Source organism: Hippoglossus hippoglossus, chromosome 9 (assembly GCF_009819705.1).
Source record: "Hippoglossus hippoglossus isolate fHipHip1 chromosome 9, fHipHip1.pri, whole genome shotgun sequence".
NCBI classification, from domain to species: Eukaryota; Metazoa; Chordata; class Actinopteri; order Pleuronectiformes; family Pleuronectidae; genus Hippoglossus; species Hippoglossus hippoglossus.
Genome location: NC_047159.1, coordinates 16,079,386 through 16,098,626, shown reverse-complemented (window position 1 = coordinate 16,098,626; position 19,241 = coordinate 16,079,386). Strand labels below are relative to the sequence as shown.

At 43.1% G+C, this 19,241-nt stretch overlaps 1 protein-coding gene across 1 annotated transcript in view; it reads left to right on the top strand.

Moving 5' to 3' along the window:
- Positions 1–19,241, top strand: part of LOC117767706 — a 302,206-nt gene that overhangs the window by 28,832 nt on the left and 254,133 nt on the right. The window contains exon 3 of the mRNA XM_034595530.1: positions 17,804–17,846. Coding sequence (XP_034451421.1) covers positions 17,804–17,846 — 43 coding nt within the window. The remainder of the gene's footprint in view (positions 1–17,803; positions 17,847–19,241) is intronic.

Below are 19,241 nucleotides of genomic sequence, written 5' to 3'. Positions count from 1 at the left end.
ATAAGGAGAATATATACATTCTTTGTAGTGACAGTGTTATCAGGCAGGGTCATCTTCCGTGCCTTTTCCACACAGTGTAACGATAAGGACGTGTGTTATTTTAAAAAACCTGTTCAAAGAGAGGAGCGATAATACAGCGATAAAGTGATTAAACAGAAAGGGTTTTATATGATGCACATTAACAGTTTTGTCCCCTTTCTTTTCTCAGGAATGATTACCTTTAAGTATCTCTCCTGCTCTTTATTGCCGCTTATGAAAGCATTTAAATGACAGCCCGGCAAACGGGAGGGAACTTTCTAGGCTTCTTTATGTATTTCAGATTATTCTTAAATGTTTTCCCAGTCGGGCTTATTTTCAGTCAGACCTTCCTGCAGCTGGATAGACCTTCCTTTTTTTTATGCGCTCTTTGTATTTTTGTGGGTCTATTAGTCGCTTGAGTATTGCAGAGTATTATTAAAATTTAAATTACGGTATGAACCCCAGCACAAAGGTCTAATCCCATAACTCTCCACCCTGATCCATCTCATGCCTGCTTTGGCTTTGTATCAGGGTCATACACAGATGCCTTGCATCACCAAGCATTTGATTGTTGGTTAGGAAAATGTGCTGGCTTCAACCTTGCAGGGGTCTGTAACCTTTCAGAGCGGCAAACATCAGAGGTATATGCAATCTCAGCTGATGTGTAGTGGTATATTCCCACCTCTTGCATTCTCCACATCTTTTCCCCCTCTCCTCCTCCACTCCTTTTTTTTTTTTAATAGCTCCTGGTATTGTCTTGGTCCTTGCTGACAACAAAGGGGATAAATGCAATGCCTACTGTAAGTCCCTGTGGCTAGGCCTTGGACATGACACGTGTCAGCCTATGATAAATTGGCTGTGTGTCTGTTCAATTTCAAATGCAAAGCTCTAGAGAGAGGGGGAGAGAGAGTGAAAGAGAAAAGAGCATGATGGAGAATGGGTGGAGAGGGAGAGAGTGAGGGAGAGAGATGCCGGCATATTTCTGGCACAGGGAGAGAAGGATGCCTCAGATGCTGGATGTTAGTGTGTGGGGTACAGATAAGGCATTGCACAAGTTTCAGAGTGGGATGGCCACGTCCCAGGGTTTGGGAGGTGAAATGTTGGCAGCAGGACAGGTGCTAGGCAGTGGAGGAGGAGGTGGGAGACGGGTGGTGGCGGGAGAGAAAGGGAATCAAGGAATGAAAGATGAGCGCGCTTTTTCACAGTGCTGATGAATCACTTTTCGCTGATGTATTCACAAGCAGCACTAACAAATCCGCGTCACCTAACTCGACTCGGCCCACTTCGCCTCTATATACGTGTGGCGCTAATTGTTTATTTCTATCTTTTTTTTTTAAATTCCCTTCTCCTTTACTGCTGTCTTTTGTAGGATGATTAGGCACAAACAATAAAGTGTGTGGGACACAGCGATTTTGAAAGTGAAGCAAAAAAAAAAAAAAGGCTACCAAAAATAAATAGAAAGGAGAGAATAGAAAAAAAGAAGTATGCAGGGCTTCCAGGAGATGCCTGGCTAATAATCTGCCTGTGCTAATCAGTGCAGCTGGGCCGGGAGAGTTGGCGCTCTGACACCAGGCAGCGACGCAGAGTGTTGGGGAAGAGGCGAGGACGTGAGCCAAATCCAGCTTGTATCTCCCAAGCGGAGCTTCACAGGAGGGGAGTGGTGGTGGTGGAGGGGGGGGGCTCTGGGTGAAGAGAGAGGAGAAAGCGGCTTCTATGCTTTGGGATGCCTGCCTGCTTCTCTGCCTGATGCCTCCATGGGAAAAAAAAAAGAGAGGACAGGATGGCACTTTCGCTAACAATTGGCCTGCGAGGTGACAAAGCCGATATTATGGTAATGTCAATCTAATCGCAGACAGAGATATCTCCTGGAAATCCTTGGCAGAGGAGTTGCCTCGCAAATACCTCGGGGTCTCCCTGCGTCTGCCCCTTTCCTGCCGGCTCACCCCCCCCCCACCCCCCACCCCCTCGGCCTCTCTCACTTTAAAGAGACCCTCTCTGTACAGGATGGCACATTCATCCCATTGCAGCAGTAGATCTCGGGTTGGTGTGTTGCATTGCAAAAATGTCACACTTTTTTTATTAGCACAATGAGTTGATTTCCCTCGGTGTTTAAGGCAACCTGGCAACTTGGCACTGTTCTCCGAAGTTTTTTTTATATGGCTACCCCCTTGAAGCAGCTCATTTTAGTCATCTCTCTGTCTCTCTCTCAAACATTCCTCCGATTTGACTCCCTGCCTCCGCAGCAATATTGATGCTCCATAATATGTAGCATGAGACTCCCCGCCCGCACATGTTGTTTTGACCTTTAAATGTCATTTCCAGGTGTGTTGCGGCAGTGCGCTGCTAATGCACAAATTTGATAAGAAGTTTTATCTATCCAGAATCCTTGAGGCCAGCGAGGAGAGACACTGGAGGGGTTTGCTGACTTTTCTGGCAAATTGACCCTGCAGGAAAGCCAAAACAGTCTTTGTGTTATAAACGTCCACTGAAAGAGAGGAAGAGAGAAGGGGAAGAAGGCAAGAGGAGAACAGAGAGAAAGGTCCAAGGCGTGCAAGACCCTGACTGTGCTGAGCAAGGAACTGTTTTTTTTTTTTCTCCATGTGATCTATCTACGGCTGAACTCTCTGACACCTCATCTGCCGTGCTGACGAGACATCGCCGTGCCTTAATTGAAGTGGGTTTGTCTCGTCCCTGCTCTCCCATGATCCTCTTCTCCATGGGTCAGTGAGAGGTGGGGGGAAACCCCCTTGAGTCCGCGGCATTGGTGGGATTGCTATTTGCCTCCTACCGCCCCACTGAGAGGATGTTAGATTGAAGTTATTTTATGCTTGGCTTACCTCTCTCTTCCACTCTTCTGCATCATATCTTCTGCTCTCTTCTCTTCCTCTGGCTCTTTTCTCTTCCCCTCTCTGCCCTACCGCTCCCCCGATCCCACCATTCTTAAAACCTTTCATGCAGCAAGAAGGGAGGAAGGCACCCGTGACAGTGTGAAACTACTGTGATTTCTTTTATTTTTTTTATGGAGGTCCTGCAGTTGAATAGGTATACTTTTCCCAGTGGAGCTTGATTCTGTTTGAAATGGCTATCTTATTTTTATTTATTTTTTGTCTCAAAACGCGTTGAATGTGTTATCAGAGAGGATCTGAGGGTGTGGAGAGGAGCCTCCTTGGCTCACTGTGTTAAGAACAGGTTCAGGAGATTCCCCTACAGCCTGTTGTGCAGTTTGGCGTCTTAAAAAACTTCAGTTATAGGTGTTATTCGAATAAAGTTTCACTCAGTGTCACACATAAAAAGTTTTTCTTGTCAACACTATACACTAAGACAAATTGTGTCGTGAGCGTCTGTGTATGTACGTTTTTATATCTGTGTGTGGCATCCTGTGTGTCTGGGTGGCGCTTTATGTTCGTGTGCCTACGTGTGTTTTTGAGTGTGTGTGTGTGTTCTGGAGTCAAGCCTGTTTGTAGCTCTAAGTGTTGTGCGCATTAGGGGGATGAGGGTAATGATGTGCGAGGCAGTTGTGTTTTGTGCCAGGGCGACCCTGCGGCTCACACCCCATTCCCAGCCCAATGTGTTTCTGATTCTCTCCATCCCTCATCACCAGTCAGCTTCTTCTGACAGCAACCACATACATATGAAGTGAGCCCACAAGCACGTGCACATGCACATACATGCTTAGACACATGTGTAACGCTTGTGTATGTACTTGCATTCGTGCATTTGCCATAAACATGCACACGCACTACACCTCGCACAGTCACGTCACAGTGCACATATTCACAGCCACATCAAGATATGCGTACGCACACATTTGATTCTTTTTAGCTACACATTGGAATGATCATTCTACACCTCTGCTTTTTTTTTCTTTCTCACATGCGAGCATAAAGAAGTACTCAACCTCAATCCAGGGGTGAAACGATAAGGTCATTGCATAAGTGGGAGTCAACCATGATTCACCATTTTGACATGCAAACATGTGGGCAGACTCACATTCCCCCCTATAGACGTATTCCCCCAAAACCTGCCAGAAACATGCGTCTGCATATTGATTCCTCTGTTGTCATTGTGATTAGAAAGATGTTTGATATCCGCTGTGTTTCCCACCTACCACCGTAGGGGTCTGGCCGGGACACAAAGGCAAATATATGACAAAACCGTCTTCGGCACTGCTTACCTTCACGGTTCAGCAAAGTAATTGGCCTAGGGTGAACGTACACGCCCGACACTGGCAGTAATGTATTTGAGAAGATATTGAAAAAGCTGATGAGGGAGACACAGGATGTGTTGTAGAATACAAAAGTTAATAATGGAGGGGATTTTGACGAATGGACCTCTAAATGCATACTGATAACGGTCTAAATTGCATTCTTTTGCTCGCAGTTTTTTTTTTTTTCTTGGTGTGTTTTTAATTTATACCTTCTCTCATTGACTATGCAAGGTGCCTCGGCCGTGGAAGAGAGCAGTTCACTTTGTGTGGAGGATAATGCATGCAGAAGAAGTAGAGTGGTGCTCTGGGTGTATATATATAAATGTCCACAGAGTTCAGACAACAGTATGAAACCTTGCATTAACTGTCATCACACGGGGACACAGTGGACGCGTCTAAAAGAGTCATGGACTCGACACTCGTACAATGTGCTTTTGAGTACATACATATTGTTTTATTGCTACATATATCACCCCCACACTGAGACATCTGAAAAGAGAGCATGATCTATACCAAAACATTAATCATCATTCATTGTATGTTAATAAATTCAGAATTTCTCCATTTACCATGCGGACGTCCATGCGTGCTGGAAATGCAACCTTTCCAGAGCTCATAAATCACACACACTGAGGCATCTGACAAAGTACCCCAAACACAGGCTGTGGCGCTGCGATCCCTAGGGCACAAACACACGCCATCTAATGTGGTGGATTCAGAGCGGGGACCAGAGCTTTGTGACGCCTCTCGCTGAGGCTCTGCTGCCAACCCCTACAAATAAGGACCGTTCTCTGCAACCTGGGAAAATAGCAGGCAGCATCAGAGGGGATTGTGGGATGCCCGTGCATGGCCTCCTCTGTTGTGGTTTTCCAGCTCATCAGAGTCCCCTCTCTGCCTCAGTTTCTCGCTTGCTAGTTTCTTTTTCCTCACCGCCTCATGGGGCTATGGCCATGTGCAAACAACAACACTTATACCCAGAGGGCTGGTTTGTGCCGTGTACTGTGGGGACTCCCTGTCTTTGCCCAACTGGCCCAAACGAAATCCACAGATTTCTTTCATATTTGAGTGGTTATCCAGAATGAAAATCTGCAGCATTGTTGTGGAATGTTTTGTTCCTTGTAATGTAATAGACAATATTATTATAATATGTAAGAAATGGAGAATTTAGTGGAATTTATTTGCCTGATGTCTTGCAGTTACCCCGTGTTGACAATAGCGTCCTCTTAGTTCTTCAGCAGTTAATCCGATTTTTGACATATTTCCAGACCGCACCACTAATGTTCATCTTTAAGTTATGCAGATGTCCCGCCACAGACATAGACCTCAGCCACATTGTCCTGGGAATGGAAACAAAGTTTTTGCCCTTTTAACAAACTCCTCACATTAGCTGTGACAGCAGTGCCGTTTTAACTGACTAATTTTGATTAGAATTACTCTGATACTGATATTGATTGGTTGACTATATGTAGCATATAGAATTTAACCATCAACATGGGGACTCATGATTTAAATCGGGAGATTTTATTTTTCTTTTAACTGTCCCACACATGCACAAACGTTTGTGTGGTGGGGGATGTTGAGATTCTTAGTTTTGCAACGTCTCTATTTGTTTACAATCTGCAGAAAATCCCACAGTTCTCTGGGCTCAGATTCCATGTGGGTCTGCTCATGATACAAATGTTAGCACTGGAAATAGAGAGGGACTGTGAATAGTAATGTTTGCAGGACTTAAAGTAGATACTATCAGTGTTACTTTTTGTAACTTCTTTTTATGAAAGCTGATTGTGGAACTGTTGATTTCTGCATCCAAACTGTAATGTTTGTAAACCTCTGTCCCAAAACTTAACTAAACAATACATCTATGCTTTAAACATTGCAGATAATGCATTCAAAAAGAGATTTCTATACAAATATTTGAGATGATGCTCTGCGCTCCTCTATCCAGCGCAACTTGCTCTAATTCTGGTGGTTCAGAGAGATTACCAGAGCCAAGAAAGACATGTGAGCAGATACAATAGCTTTACCTCTCTATACCACAGCACAGATGAACAGAAACAGATTTATCTGCGACCAACTTCAGTAATAATGGCTGCTATTCAGGTGTAAGGCTGTTGACGGATTATTTTTAGCCCGCGTGGAAGCGATCTCCATTGTTTCCTTTTACACCAGAATAATCATCTTTTTTACCTTTTAGCAAAGTGGTCACACAATTTCCGTGCCGTGTACACTTGCTTTTCTGCTCCAGATTAAAAGATTAAAAGCTTTGTGACGAGGAGAACGTCAGCCCAGACGAAGACCACGGTGCTGTCGGGAAAAAAAAAGGTTTGAGCCGTCACCACAGTTACGTTCTATACATTATGGAGGAGACCCTCTGTAGTGTGATTAGGAAGATAATGTCATCACATGTTAATGACCAGAGTGTTTGCACTGTGCAAAATGTGTGCCCTCTGATATGCAAAGCACTTGCGCTGAGAGTGAAGAGTTCCCTCTCTGTGTGAAAATCCAGTGAAAATAGAGATACTAGTCTGTGCAGGGTAGAACAGACAGCATTATTTATCCATTTTTCTCCTTTTCTCTGATTTTCCTCCCTTTTACCCCCCTTTGGGTCTCTGGATCCTCTCCCATCTCTCCTCTGTTGCCCGGGCCTATCCCGGGCTCCCCAGAGACCGGAGGACGAGTGGTTATTTCTGACTCTGGAAGATGGTCGTGACTAATTGATTCGACATCTGATGGAACGTGTGTAACGTCTTCTTTTCCCATTGCTCCAGCCTCGCCACTCGCTCAGATGAGCGGGGACCATTAATGTATTGTGCATATATTTATGTACTATACGGCTGTGTTTGATATGAGAAATGTGTTTATGCCAGCCCTGTCTGTGTTCCTTTGTAAACCCCACGTAGTGTTGTCCCTGGTAATCTAAATTATTACTGGACTGTTTGATGTTATCCTTGGAGAGAAGAAACTGTATACCAATGCATTCCCACTGGTCTCATAACAATGGATTATATGGCTAACACTCAAAATACTCCCACTTATTGTATCTGTTAGATCGCTTTGTATTGTTTTTACATGTTTCTGAGATGTTGCACCACATAAACACAATTGATCCCAGAGGTGCTTTACAGTAGGAACGCGTCTAATTCACCTATTGAAGTTTCGTCTTCTGTTTCCCCTCTCCCCACTGTCTCCTCTCTTCCGGTCCTCCGTCTTTGTCTTCGTGGCGTGGCTTTGGGTCGAGTCCAGAGACCTAATGAGGCGGTTCTGATGGGCCAAGTCCCACAGGTCTAGGAGCTGCAGCAGGCCACTGTTGATGCCCACTGCAAAGTACCTAATTGATCTAATCATTTACCCGTTGTTCAAAGTAATCAGTCTCTGGTGGGCACACAAGGGATGAACAATGACAAGTGTTTAGTGGCTGCAGGCTGCTTCTCCTCTGTCGGTCTACAATATGCTGGCGGGTGGGGCTGTGTGTGTTTGTGTGCGCATGCATGAACGCGTGGACCCCTGTTTATGTACAGTAACTGCACCTAAGTGTCAGTCTCTTAAAATACCTCAGTGAATAAAGTTTATAGTTTGCTCGTCCAAAGTTTCTGTTTATGAGATAAAATTTTCATGAAATCTCGATACTTAGGAGTCGAAGAAGTCTCATTCAAGCTCACATGGAGGGGACAATGTTTTGCATGTAATTTTAATGAACCGCGTAAAGTATGTTTCAAAGGAGTACCCTTCATTTACATCTTTAAAGGTCTGCAAAGCAAGGCGCGATGGAACTTCCTTTATGAGAAAGACACATTCGGCATATCGTGTGGAGAAGGCCACTAGGGAATGATCAAGTGTGCATCCCATCGACCCGCATCCTCTTCCCCATTACCCTGACATTTCATCCCTACATTTAATTCCAGGCCTTTCTAAAGAGCAGGTAATAGTGCAGAGGGGTACAGGGACCCAGAATTAAGCAGTTTTACACCGAAGGGTAATTTGGTGTGATAAATGTGCCGTCGCTGGTAACTAATAATACATATTTTAAGTAGCAGCGGCGCGGCTCTGTGGCCCAGTAAAGGTAGCATCATTATTAATGTGGGAGTCGCTGCGTGTTTTAGTCAGGGTTACGGCACCAAGGTCAGAGCTACGTTTCACTGAATTAAAAGCCATTTTGAGCTATGGCACTCCTAATCAACTTGGACCTAAAGGTGCATAGCTCAGTTATAATGAGGCACCAATGAATTTAAATAAACAGCAAGATCTAGTGATTTATAAAGGCAATGTGCTATCCTTATAGCTCGTTAGCCATGACGGATACTCTTTATTCTCTGGGCCTCTTTACCCACAGGACCCTGAGCTTTTAACCAAGTAATGTCTGCCTCCATTGTCAGCGGATACGCATTTGGAGCAGGACACTTATCCCCTTCATTATGAAAAGTGGAGACACAATACAAGAGTAATGGTAATGTATGCCATCCAAATAGGTGATTTTTCTCCTCCCCTCCTTCCGTTTTTCCGTCGATGTAAAAACTACCCCGGAGTTTTAGGCCCATGAATTCATCATCATATTTTCACAAAGGGTTTTTCATATATCCTAAAAGGAAGCATAATCCTTGATAGTGGAAATGTTTTGCATTTAAAGGGGCGCTTTTGGACGGGGAATTGATGTGGTGTTTGGGGGGGGGGGCTGCAGACAGAGAAAGGGAAGTTCTAGTTTTGAGAGTGATCACTTATATAAATTTTAATGTTTTTATGAGTGAGAAGAGACGGTGGCTTATTTCAACTACTTTACTTTGAAATAGTAGAAACTTTCACAGACAATGCGCCACCATTACTATGTTGATTGGGAACTTTCCAGAATAATGATGTTTGATACTCAGACTCTCCCTCCCCCACATTTTAGGAATTAATTCTGAAGCAGTCCCCCGTCTATTAGCATTGAGAACTTCTTTTTTTTTCTTTCCCAATATTGATCTGGCCTCTTGCAATTACAGGTATTGCCTCTGGTTTTGCATTTCTTCATCTAAAGACCCTGGGAGGATAGTTAGCACTTCAGCCGGGGCCAAACGGGGCAGTGAGGCATGCACATGTAGCCGCCGCCCCCCTGCCGCTCCTGTTGGGGCATGCCAGGGCATTAGCCACTTCATCAGGTTCTTTGTTGCCCGCCTCTCTTTTGTGTTGCCCTTGAAGGACGTTGCAAGCAAAGCCATGGCAGCAGCCTCCTCTTTACATCTTTATACGGCTCATTCAGGGGAGTTTTTGAGAAATCTGTGGATTTGGACAGAGCCCTTTTTTTTTGTTCCATGCTTTGGACTCAGAATGGAATGGTTTTCCCTCTCGGTGATTCCAGCTCAAGCAGCGCACCTCGTATTAAGAACGACTGACCATTTTTCATTTTATGATATCTATTTAATTAAAGTGAGACTAAGTGAACTACTACAAGGTGAAGACTTGTGACTGAGAAAGTAATCGGTTCCCTTGTGCATGAGTATTACCCTATTCTGACATGCACTGCCCTTTTTTTTTGTATATGCCTGAGGCCATCCTGAATTTATATTGGCATGCAATATTTCCATTTTCCGAAGGACTAAAATGTTGACTCGCCTTACAAATACACTTGTTTGATTTCCCATGTGAACATAGCACACAGTGACACCCATAGCTTTCACCATTCAGAGACTCACTCAGTCAGCCTCTCACTGTGCTCCGCATTTCAGAGTAATTTTCACTCCTGACACCACGGTTCTGCCTACCTGCCAATTTCTGTCTCGCTCCCTGAATGGGTGATTTGTAAAGCCATGTTCACCTCAACGCTCAGAAGATTTACTCAGGAGCGAGCATGCCAGGTGTTTGAGCTGTCAGTTTGCTGTGTGTTCACAAACTTGCCGAAGGGAAAGTAATAGCCATCCTCAGCCAACTGAGGTTGCTATTGGAATTACGGTGGAATACATATGGTCGTTATTGTTGATTTGTAACTCGTAAATGGATTGCATTTATATAGCCCCTTCCTAGTCTGTCTACCACTCAAAGCGCTTTACAATGTATGTCTCATTTATCCATTTGCACAATGACATCCACACACAGTCACGCATGCATTCACACACAGCTAGGGGTTCAGACTCTGAACTTCAGAGTCTTGCTCAAGGGCAGTTTGACTCACTCTGGTGGAGCTGGGAATCAAACCAGAAAACTTCTGATCACCAAACGACTGCTCTAAGTCCTCACTATACCTCACATTTGCTGTTCATAAATTTAAGTTCTCGCTTTAACTCATACATTTCAGTTGCGACATTTCTTCAAGCTGTCCACTCTGGGCCGTTTTGCCATAAAGATGGATGAAAAGCATTGGAGGGGCAATGCATACCAAGCACATGTTGTATATATCCTAATTTGGCAATACCACCTTTTTTTAAATCCTGCAATAATGCCATTATATAATTATGTCATCATGACATCCTTTGTACCATACAGTTCAATGATGAAGCTAGGTAACGTCATTTTTAGGCAACAATTTCAAGCCTTTTATTAAGTTTTATAGAGTTCAAAAACAGTTGATGTCTTGGTTAATAAATGTTTCATGTGGATCTGTGTTTATTTTTTCCCAATGTCAATTCGTGCACAAAAAAGCTCACACATGACTAAGAGTTGCCGGAGAGTTAAGTGGCCATTTTTGACAGAGTTCTAATTAGTGTTGCGGTGACCACGCAAATGAAACTAATAAGGCCTAAGAAAGGCGGAACTCTATCAGAGGTACGATAAAGTAAAATACATAAAAAAGAAACTAACAACGTCCTGGAACAAAATTCTATGGACCGATGAAACAAAAATCCCAAATACTTACTTGATTCTTGTTGTTCTGGGTTTGTACCCTCATGGTTGAATGCACTTATTGTAATGTAAACCAACTCAAATTAAATCTGAAACTTACTATAATATCCACAATTCATTTCAAGTTGAATAAACTGAAGTTCAGAGCTCGAATAACAAAACAATGTGTCTTTCCAAATAGTTAAGGTCCTGACTGCAAGGCCTGTTCTGACCTGTGCCAGAATCAATCCTCAAACAGCCTTGAAAAATTATACATTCTGCTGTTTTGGGTTCTGAACCCTGGAAAAAGAGAATCAGGTCCAGATATTATCTGGAGAATCCCTTTCACATGTGCAGAAAACACATTTTCCTCTTCAATATGAATATCCAGCCATCCCTCCTGGAGACAATCCCAGCTGACATTGGAAGAGAGCGGGGTACCCAGTCTGGACATGTCGCCAGCGTATTGCAGGGCATATATGTAAAGACAAACCATTAACGCCCATGCACATTCACACTTACGGTCAATTTAGAATCTCCAATTAACCTAACCCCAATCATCAGGTATTTGGACTGTGGAAGACAGCCCACGCAGACATAGGGAGAACATGCAAACTCCACACAAACTCTCTGAGGCAACAGTGCTGATCACTGGACCACCGTGCCACCCTCAATATGAATATTTCATAATCAATCCCTATCAACCAATACTTTATTGAATAGGGTTTCAAAAGGACATCCAAGGGTTAAGGTTAAGGTTAAGGTTACTTTATATGTACCCGTAGGTAGATTTGTTTTGCAGCAACAAAAAGAGAAGACATCCATCCAAAACAGTACAAAATTATAAACACACAGACCGAAGACAAGACCACAAAAACCATTGAGAAAAGTGCTCCAATGCATTGCTATCAATAGAAAACTGGATAGGGACAAAAGTGCAAATTTGGCTGTAACCCTATTCACGTAATATAGCAAACGATTTTCTTTATAAGCCTTATAAACCTATATTGTATGACGTTGCTGTGAGCTGTAAGACAACATTATTTGAAACCTGACCAGACAAGGCCGGTCCACCTCCAGGCAGCTGCCTCACAGACTCGGGGTTCGGGTGGTGCCTGCATTTGAAAGCAGCTTATGAAAGCTCCAAGTCTACTGATTCCATCTATGGCATGCAATTTACCATACACTTATTACTGCAGCAGCTGTTGATATAAAATTGGTCCAGACTTGTGGCGATAGCTTTTCCACACAAACGGTACTATTACAGGTATTATTACAGACCTTATGTTCCCCTTTTTATTAGAGAAAAATTTGCCCTCCAAAAATAGTCAGGCTAAAAAACTTCTGTTTCTACCATGCATGTACTTTTCTAACTTTTGTGCTCTTATAATCATTATGACTTTTTGGTTATAAAATTGAGAGCGTTACCTTTCAAATGAGACCAAGGTTATGACTGTAATCAAGAGGGTTGAAGACCCTTTTTAATATTTGGTAGGTTATTTTCAGGCCCGTGCACAAAAAATGGGTGTGTCTTTTAACGGGGTAGTGATTAAATTACTAATAACTTTAAATGTCACATGAATGGCTGAAAAGGAATCTGTGTGAGCTAAACATGTAAGTTAGTATGTATAGCTCCTTTAATACCTGCACACTGTGGCCTTCTAGCCTTTTGTTTTTCCTTTTGACAACACATCTTGCAGCGTTTTCCTTTTCCTGGTTATGGTCCCTCCTTCCTCTCTCTGTGGTTTATAAACAAGCTGTAGTTGTTTTTTGGGGGGGCTGGAGGTCGCTGATTTGTCTGCCTCTCCCCGTAGGTCATTGAGGTCGCCGTGGCCCCGGAAGCATTAAGCTTCGAAAATGAGAAGCCCCCGCTCAGCTCTCCCGCTGGCGACTGGGAGCACCCATTGCCCGCTCCCGCCCTGATGATTAATGCCACCCCCGTCCAGCCACAAACCTTTCTGCCTCAGATAATGCCAGGCAGCAAGCGCGGCTGACACTTTTAATGTATAATTAAGTAGAAAAAGTCAGCACTGGCTATGCAAATTTTTTAAAATGATAAATGACGCTGTACAGCAGCAGGGATTGATTTGGTGTAAATGAAACTAATTAAGGAAATGTCAAACATAATTAATAAAACAGGTTTAAGCTGCAAAACATTGTCAATTGAATGAATGAGGAGGCATTGGCTCCCATTGTTCAGGCTTTATTTAGGTCTTGTGTTTAGCTTGTTCCCTGCTCCAGAATGCTCTCTCCCCTCCTCACTCCCTCCACCACCAATTCCCTGAGAGGGGGAAAATAAATTTGCTTGTCTCTCCGCTGACTGTAGAAATTAATTGCTGAAATCTTGTCCCATCCAAGTGTTACATTCACACGCAGGACATTAACATAACTAATTTGAAAGAGCTCAAATGACTGCATAATGGAGCTCTGTCACCATGCATGACAGTCGCTGGTCATACCAAATTAGCTTGGTTTTATAATTGAAAAATTCCCCCCCCCCCCTTTCTTATTTTTACACCAGTGCCCCCCTCTTACTTCATCTACTTTTTCGGTTCCTCCTTTGCTCCTCTTCCGTCCGTGGTATCTCTCCTTTCCGTTCACTTCTCCTGATAAGAACAAAGGTTTTATAATTTACAAAAAGAGTGCTTGACCTATAATTAGAGAAGAGGATGAGGGGGAGAGGAAGGGGGGCGGGGGGTGCCAAGTGGTGGTGGCAGAGTCAGATCCTTAGTCCTGGTAATGATGCTGGAGACCTTGTGGCCCCCAGGGAGGCGGAAGAATAATGGGATGGGCTATTTTTATGGGGGAGCAAAGCAATGGGTTACCAGCCGCTGGGATGCTGGTGCCCGGGTACGGTGCAGAGCAGCAGGGGCTAGCAGGGGGCTAGTGGGGGGCAAAGGAGGGTGAACACTCAACCTGCCAGACTGCCAGCTCTCAGCCCTGCCCATCAGTTCTGTACGTCAGGCTGATGCACCGCTTCCGGCCTCCGTGCCCCCGCGCCAGCCGCTGCCCTTGCCGCAGAGACGGAGGGAGAATGGGGTGGGTGGGTGGGTGGACGAGCGGGTTGGAGGGGGGTAGAAAACATCTGCCACTCCGAGGATAACAGAGGACTCAAAATCACAAGGTGAGGCGGCTATCACAGCGAAGTCATGCATCAGGATACGTGGATAAATACACATACCTGTTCATATATATGAACTACGAAGAGAACGTGTGCAGTAGTTTCTTGAACCTAAATGGATGAAGGTAGTTGCATTTGTTAGGATTCTAATCTGTGCTAAAAAAAAAGACTGATAAACAATTTGACCATCTGAAGTCCAGCTGGAGTCACATACATTGCACTTTTTGTTTGTTTCTAAAAGCAAAGAATCCAGAGCTATAAATTCTATTATTATTATTATTGTTTACTCTGTTGACCCGGTGCCTGGTGCAAACACAGATATTGTTAATAATGTGCTTGTGTGCAGAGTGTTGCAGCAGACCTACGGCTGCCAATATTTCCCTGTTTTAGTTATACACACTCTAAGCACTGCTATTTATCATACTCCCACATAACAATTCTCCAGAGGTAAAAGAGCAAAAGAAAACAAAAACAAAAAAACAAAGTACAAGAACAAAAGAAAACAACAAAAAACAACAAAAAATAAAACTCTGGAACAGTAACCGCCTTAATTCCCACTGCATTTTCATTCTCATCTTTATTTCATTATTCCAGCGAGGACTGTTACGCTTGAAAAAAAGTAAACTTAAAAATCCTGGACACCAGCGTTGTTGCTGTATTTTTTATGCATGACTAACCACAGCTCACAGTCAGCCACGGAGCTAAGAGCTTCTTCTTTTTTAAACAACGCTCTAAAGCCTGCTATTCAAGGATTTCTGTTTTGTCGTTTTTTTGTATTTCTGTGACCAGAAAAACAAACTGATCATGTGTAATAGTTCATAGCCCTGTGTGGTCTGTTCAATGGGCTGCATGTTCTGATCTGAGCTCAAGAGTAACTATACAAATTTGTCCTGGTACCCTTGAACTTTTACCGTACTTGTGCATTAGGAGCTGCTCTTTCTGTGTTTATTGTGCGATCTTGTTCTGTAGTAAAGACAATCATAGTTGACTATTGTACTGTACATACAATGGCACAATACAATGAGCTCTGCATGGCAGTGAAAACAATGGTATCTATACATAGACAATTGATAATTACATAAATGGTGACACATAAGGCTATTAGCAGAAAAAGCCTGGCTTATAGGCTCACTATATACTGAAGCTCTGTGAATCCACCCATACTTATGTGTCATATATACACTATACAAGTGGCTGAAAAGAAAAAATAAAGAAATACGCTGTTGAAGACCACTGTTGTCTGAGTTACAAAAGTTAATGTAAATGGACGAGTTCACTCCTGCAACAAATCTTCAACTGTGGCGGCAGCCTATGAAAATACTTCGAAAAAATGCACTCTGGCAAGTATGCAAATATGATAAATATGAAATTTGCAGATGCATTTCGATGTTTTAAGTTAACTGACCTCGGAAAAACATTAACGTCTTGTATACTTATAGTCCAAAAAGTCCACTGCCAACATTAGAAGGCAGCATACACAATTCATACTTTAATTATACACTTAGTTTATTAGGAAGTATTAGCAACACCAAACTAATGCTACAAGTCATGCATTCACTAAGGTTGGAATGTTCAGTTGTTGTTGAAATTGAAGGGAACAGTTGTTAAACTAAACCTAAATCATTTTGGAGGCTGCATTGTACAAAGAGTTTTCTGTTATTTAGCTGTTCTCATCCATTTGAATGGGGTGGACAAAGTAACGTGAAGTCCTGTCAACACAGTGCATTTCAGTTCAGTTTCACAAATACTGAACATTGAAACCTTCATGAAGGTCGGATTTACTGCAGAAGTGTTTTATTGAATTCTATTAGTCTTAGCCTGAGTGATTAGATCAAATTAAGAACGTGTACAAAGTGCTGTGTTCTTGTTTCTGTAATTGCAACAACATCAAGTATAACATACAATACGTCTCATAAAGATCAGTGACCTGTTTAGCACATTTCCCACAAAGTTTCCAAATGTTTTTTCACTAATCGTGTTATTTCCTTTCACACATTTTGCTGCGACTCTTCGTCGTACAAACCCAACCGTTAAAATGCCAAGGGTCACAAGTTAAACATATGCAGCACGGATCACAATTTATTACCCCACATTTGCCTGATAATTTTTCTCTTTTGACAAGCTTAGGTAAATCATGTAGCGTACGATGTAATGTATGAGAACTCTGCTGGCTTGGTGAGTAAAGTCTGTTGCTATTGGCTGTTCCCCCTGTGGTGTTGGAGATCCCATAAGACCAATAAGGCTTGTCTGTGATCCACCATGACTGGAATTACTGCAGGAACAGGTAGAGGTCCAGGTATTTATAGAAACCATATGCAAATTGATCAATGCCACGTTGGATTGTTAGTGCAGCGAGGTGACAGTTAAATACATGTACATAGAGGGAGGAATATGCAGCTTCTCCCTCTCTTTTAAGACAAGTCTAATCAGTTAGGATGGCCTCGTCTCCTCATTTCATTTGAATATATTCAGCTTGGACTCGGGCTTTAGGAAGTGTGTCTCCCCTCCCATGTATATTATCCCTTCCCGCTGAAGGCTCATTATTTTACAGCAGGGTGTGTGAGAGGTGGCCCCAGTGTCTGAACTCTCTGTCGAGGCTGTATTAATCAAACTTCACACAGCGGGGAAGGGTCCACCCACTGACATGGCACCGCTCACTCGACACTCGAGGACAAAAGGGAAAACACACACAACCTGAGTTATAACTGAGAAACATCTGCAGCTTCTGAACATGACCACTTTTTGATTATTTTTTTTTCCAAACGATAATCCCACACTTCTCTTTAACTCTGGCGACAGCCATGGTCGGAGGCTTTGGGTTTTCAGTAGAGCGGTTCTGACACCATTTATTACTTCCCGATACCAATCCTGGAACCTGGACTTTGGACCACAATCCATGAAGTTCAACAGGGCACGATACTGTGTGTATGTTAGACCTGCTGAGAAATGAATTGCTGAATGAATGTGTGGTGATGTGGGCATTTCATCTCATATGCACTACGTGTTCGGGCACCTTCTTATTTACAAATCAAGCAGTAGTGTTGTAATTGGCGACATTAGTGTTGCTCTCGAAACTCTACGAAGTTTTACATACGAATGTCACCGTTTTACTTGTGGGACTTTCCAGCATAAAATATTTCCAACTTGCCAACATTTTATCTTACTCTGGCTAAAGCGACACCACTGGAAATCACTACTTCTTTACCGCTCAGTACTTTCCAGTGGCAGAACAGTACAGCTGCTGTTTTGGAGCAGCAAAGAAGTGATTTTCAGGTAAAGAAAGTCGCGCATAGATTTGCTAACTCATGAATTCATATGCTAATTCTGAAACATTTTCACACAACTGTTTTCTGGGATGAAGTGGTGGCGTTTTATGTCAAAAAGGTCGAAGGTCAACTTCACCGTGACAGTTTAACGTTCAACAAATATATGCACTACTTTTTACCTCACCACATGTCTGGACAGATGTTGATGTAAACTGAAACTTGACTGTTGATGGAGGCATTCAACCATGAGATGGTTTAGTTACAGATGTGGTAGATCATGTAGTACATGTCAGGGTTGTGTCCTTACTGCAGTGCCCTAAGTTACAAAGTACTTTAAAGCTATTTTTCATCCACTTAAGTCAACATATTTTAACATTGTTCTTCTCTTCCTTTTCTCCACAGTGGACAACAGGATATTTGCATGGGGAAACGGCACCAGTGGACAGTAAGTCAATTCCTACTCGCATTATAATTTCCTATAGGAGTTTTCACAGCAACATCAACATACTTCAGATGGAAAAATAAAAAGGATCATCCAAATGGTAGCATCGTAGATTCAAACTGTGAAAATCTAGCAGAATAACATCAGACCTAGTGGATGTAATGATGTGAGTTATAATCAGACTATACATGTTAACGGGAATATGAACAGAATATTCTATTTGCAACTCACGTAAACATCATAACTGAGATATTGTCTTATTCTGAATAAAGTCAATAGTCGGAATGTTGGAGTTCATGTAAACGTAGTCAGTTTGTTAAGGGTAAGAATATGTAATGATACTTGGGTGTAAATACTTCAGCTATCTTTGTTTAGTTTTGCTCTGCTTCATTGTCAACGTAGCAGACAAGCTTTACAACCTTTACAACTGTAAATAAAACTGCAGAAAGAAGTCAGATAGACAGACCAACAAACAGGCATAGTTATACACAAACAGTTGTTTTGCTGATGATGAGCTTCCTTGTTAAAACTCCTCCAGCCAGGAGCCAGTCTGACTGTAATGACATGTTAAGGCCTGGGGGCTGCAGTGATTCAGTGGCCCTCGGGTACTCAAACAGCAGCACAGCAGACCCTTAGAGGAATACATAAAAGAAACAAAGGCATCACTTCTCTCTCTCTCACCATCTCCCTCACCGTTGTCCCTTATTCTTCTACTCTCGCTCTCGCTCTCCGCTTCTCTGTCTCGGTCTCTCTCCCCTCTCATGATGCTTTGACCCCTCTAAGCAGGTCGAGGCTCTTGTGGGGAGCTTATAGTTGGAGGAGCCTATAGTTGGAGCTCCACAACACCCACTTCCAGAGCAAAGGGTGAGCTCTGTTACACAACTGGCACTCTGATATCTGAAAACTCCTCAGCTCTCCTGTGTGTCTCACTGGAGGCGAGAGAGGAGGAGAGTACAAGGGAGATGTGTAAATTTAAACTGGCAAACTTTCTGATGGAAATAGCAGTGACCCCAGAGTGGTCTTGTCTTGAGTTGAAGCATTGTTGTAATCAATACTGGCTCTCGTGGGGATGGCGGGCGAGGACCTTTCGTTCCCCGTTTGTGGAAATAATGGAGAAGACCGTTTGTTATTTTTCCCAGACATGCCGCAAACTAGCAGATATGGCCGGGGCATTGCAGGTTATGACGCTGGCTCAGGGAAACAAATACAAAGAGGAGCATTTTATCAAGAAGCAAACACTAGAGCTCTGTTTGAAGCTGCTGGGAGCTCACAGGTCACGGGGTGCTGGGGCTGCGTTTGACCAGCTCATCTTGAAACGGGGTCTTGGATGTTCTTTGTTCGCTCACACTAGGGACAGAGAGACAGAAACACAACTCTCAGCTATGTAGGCCTATGTAA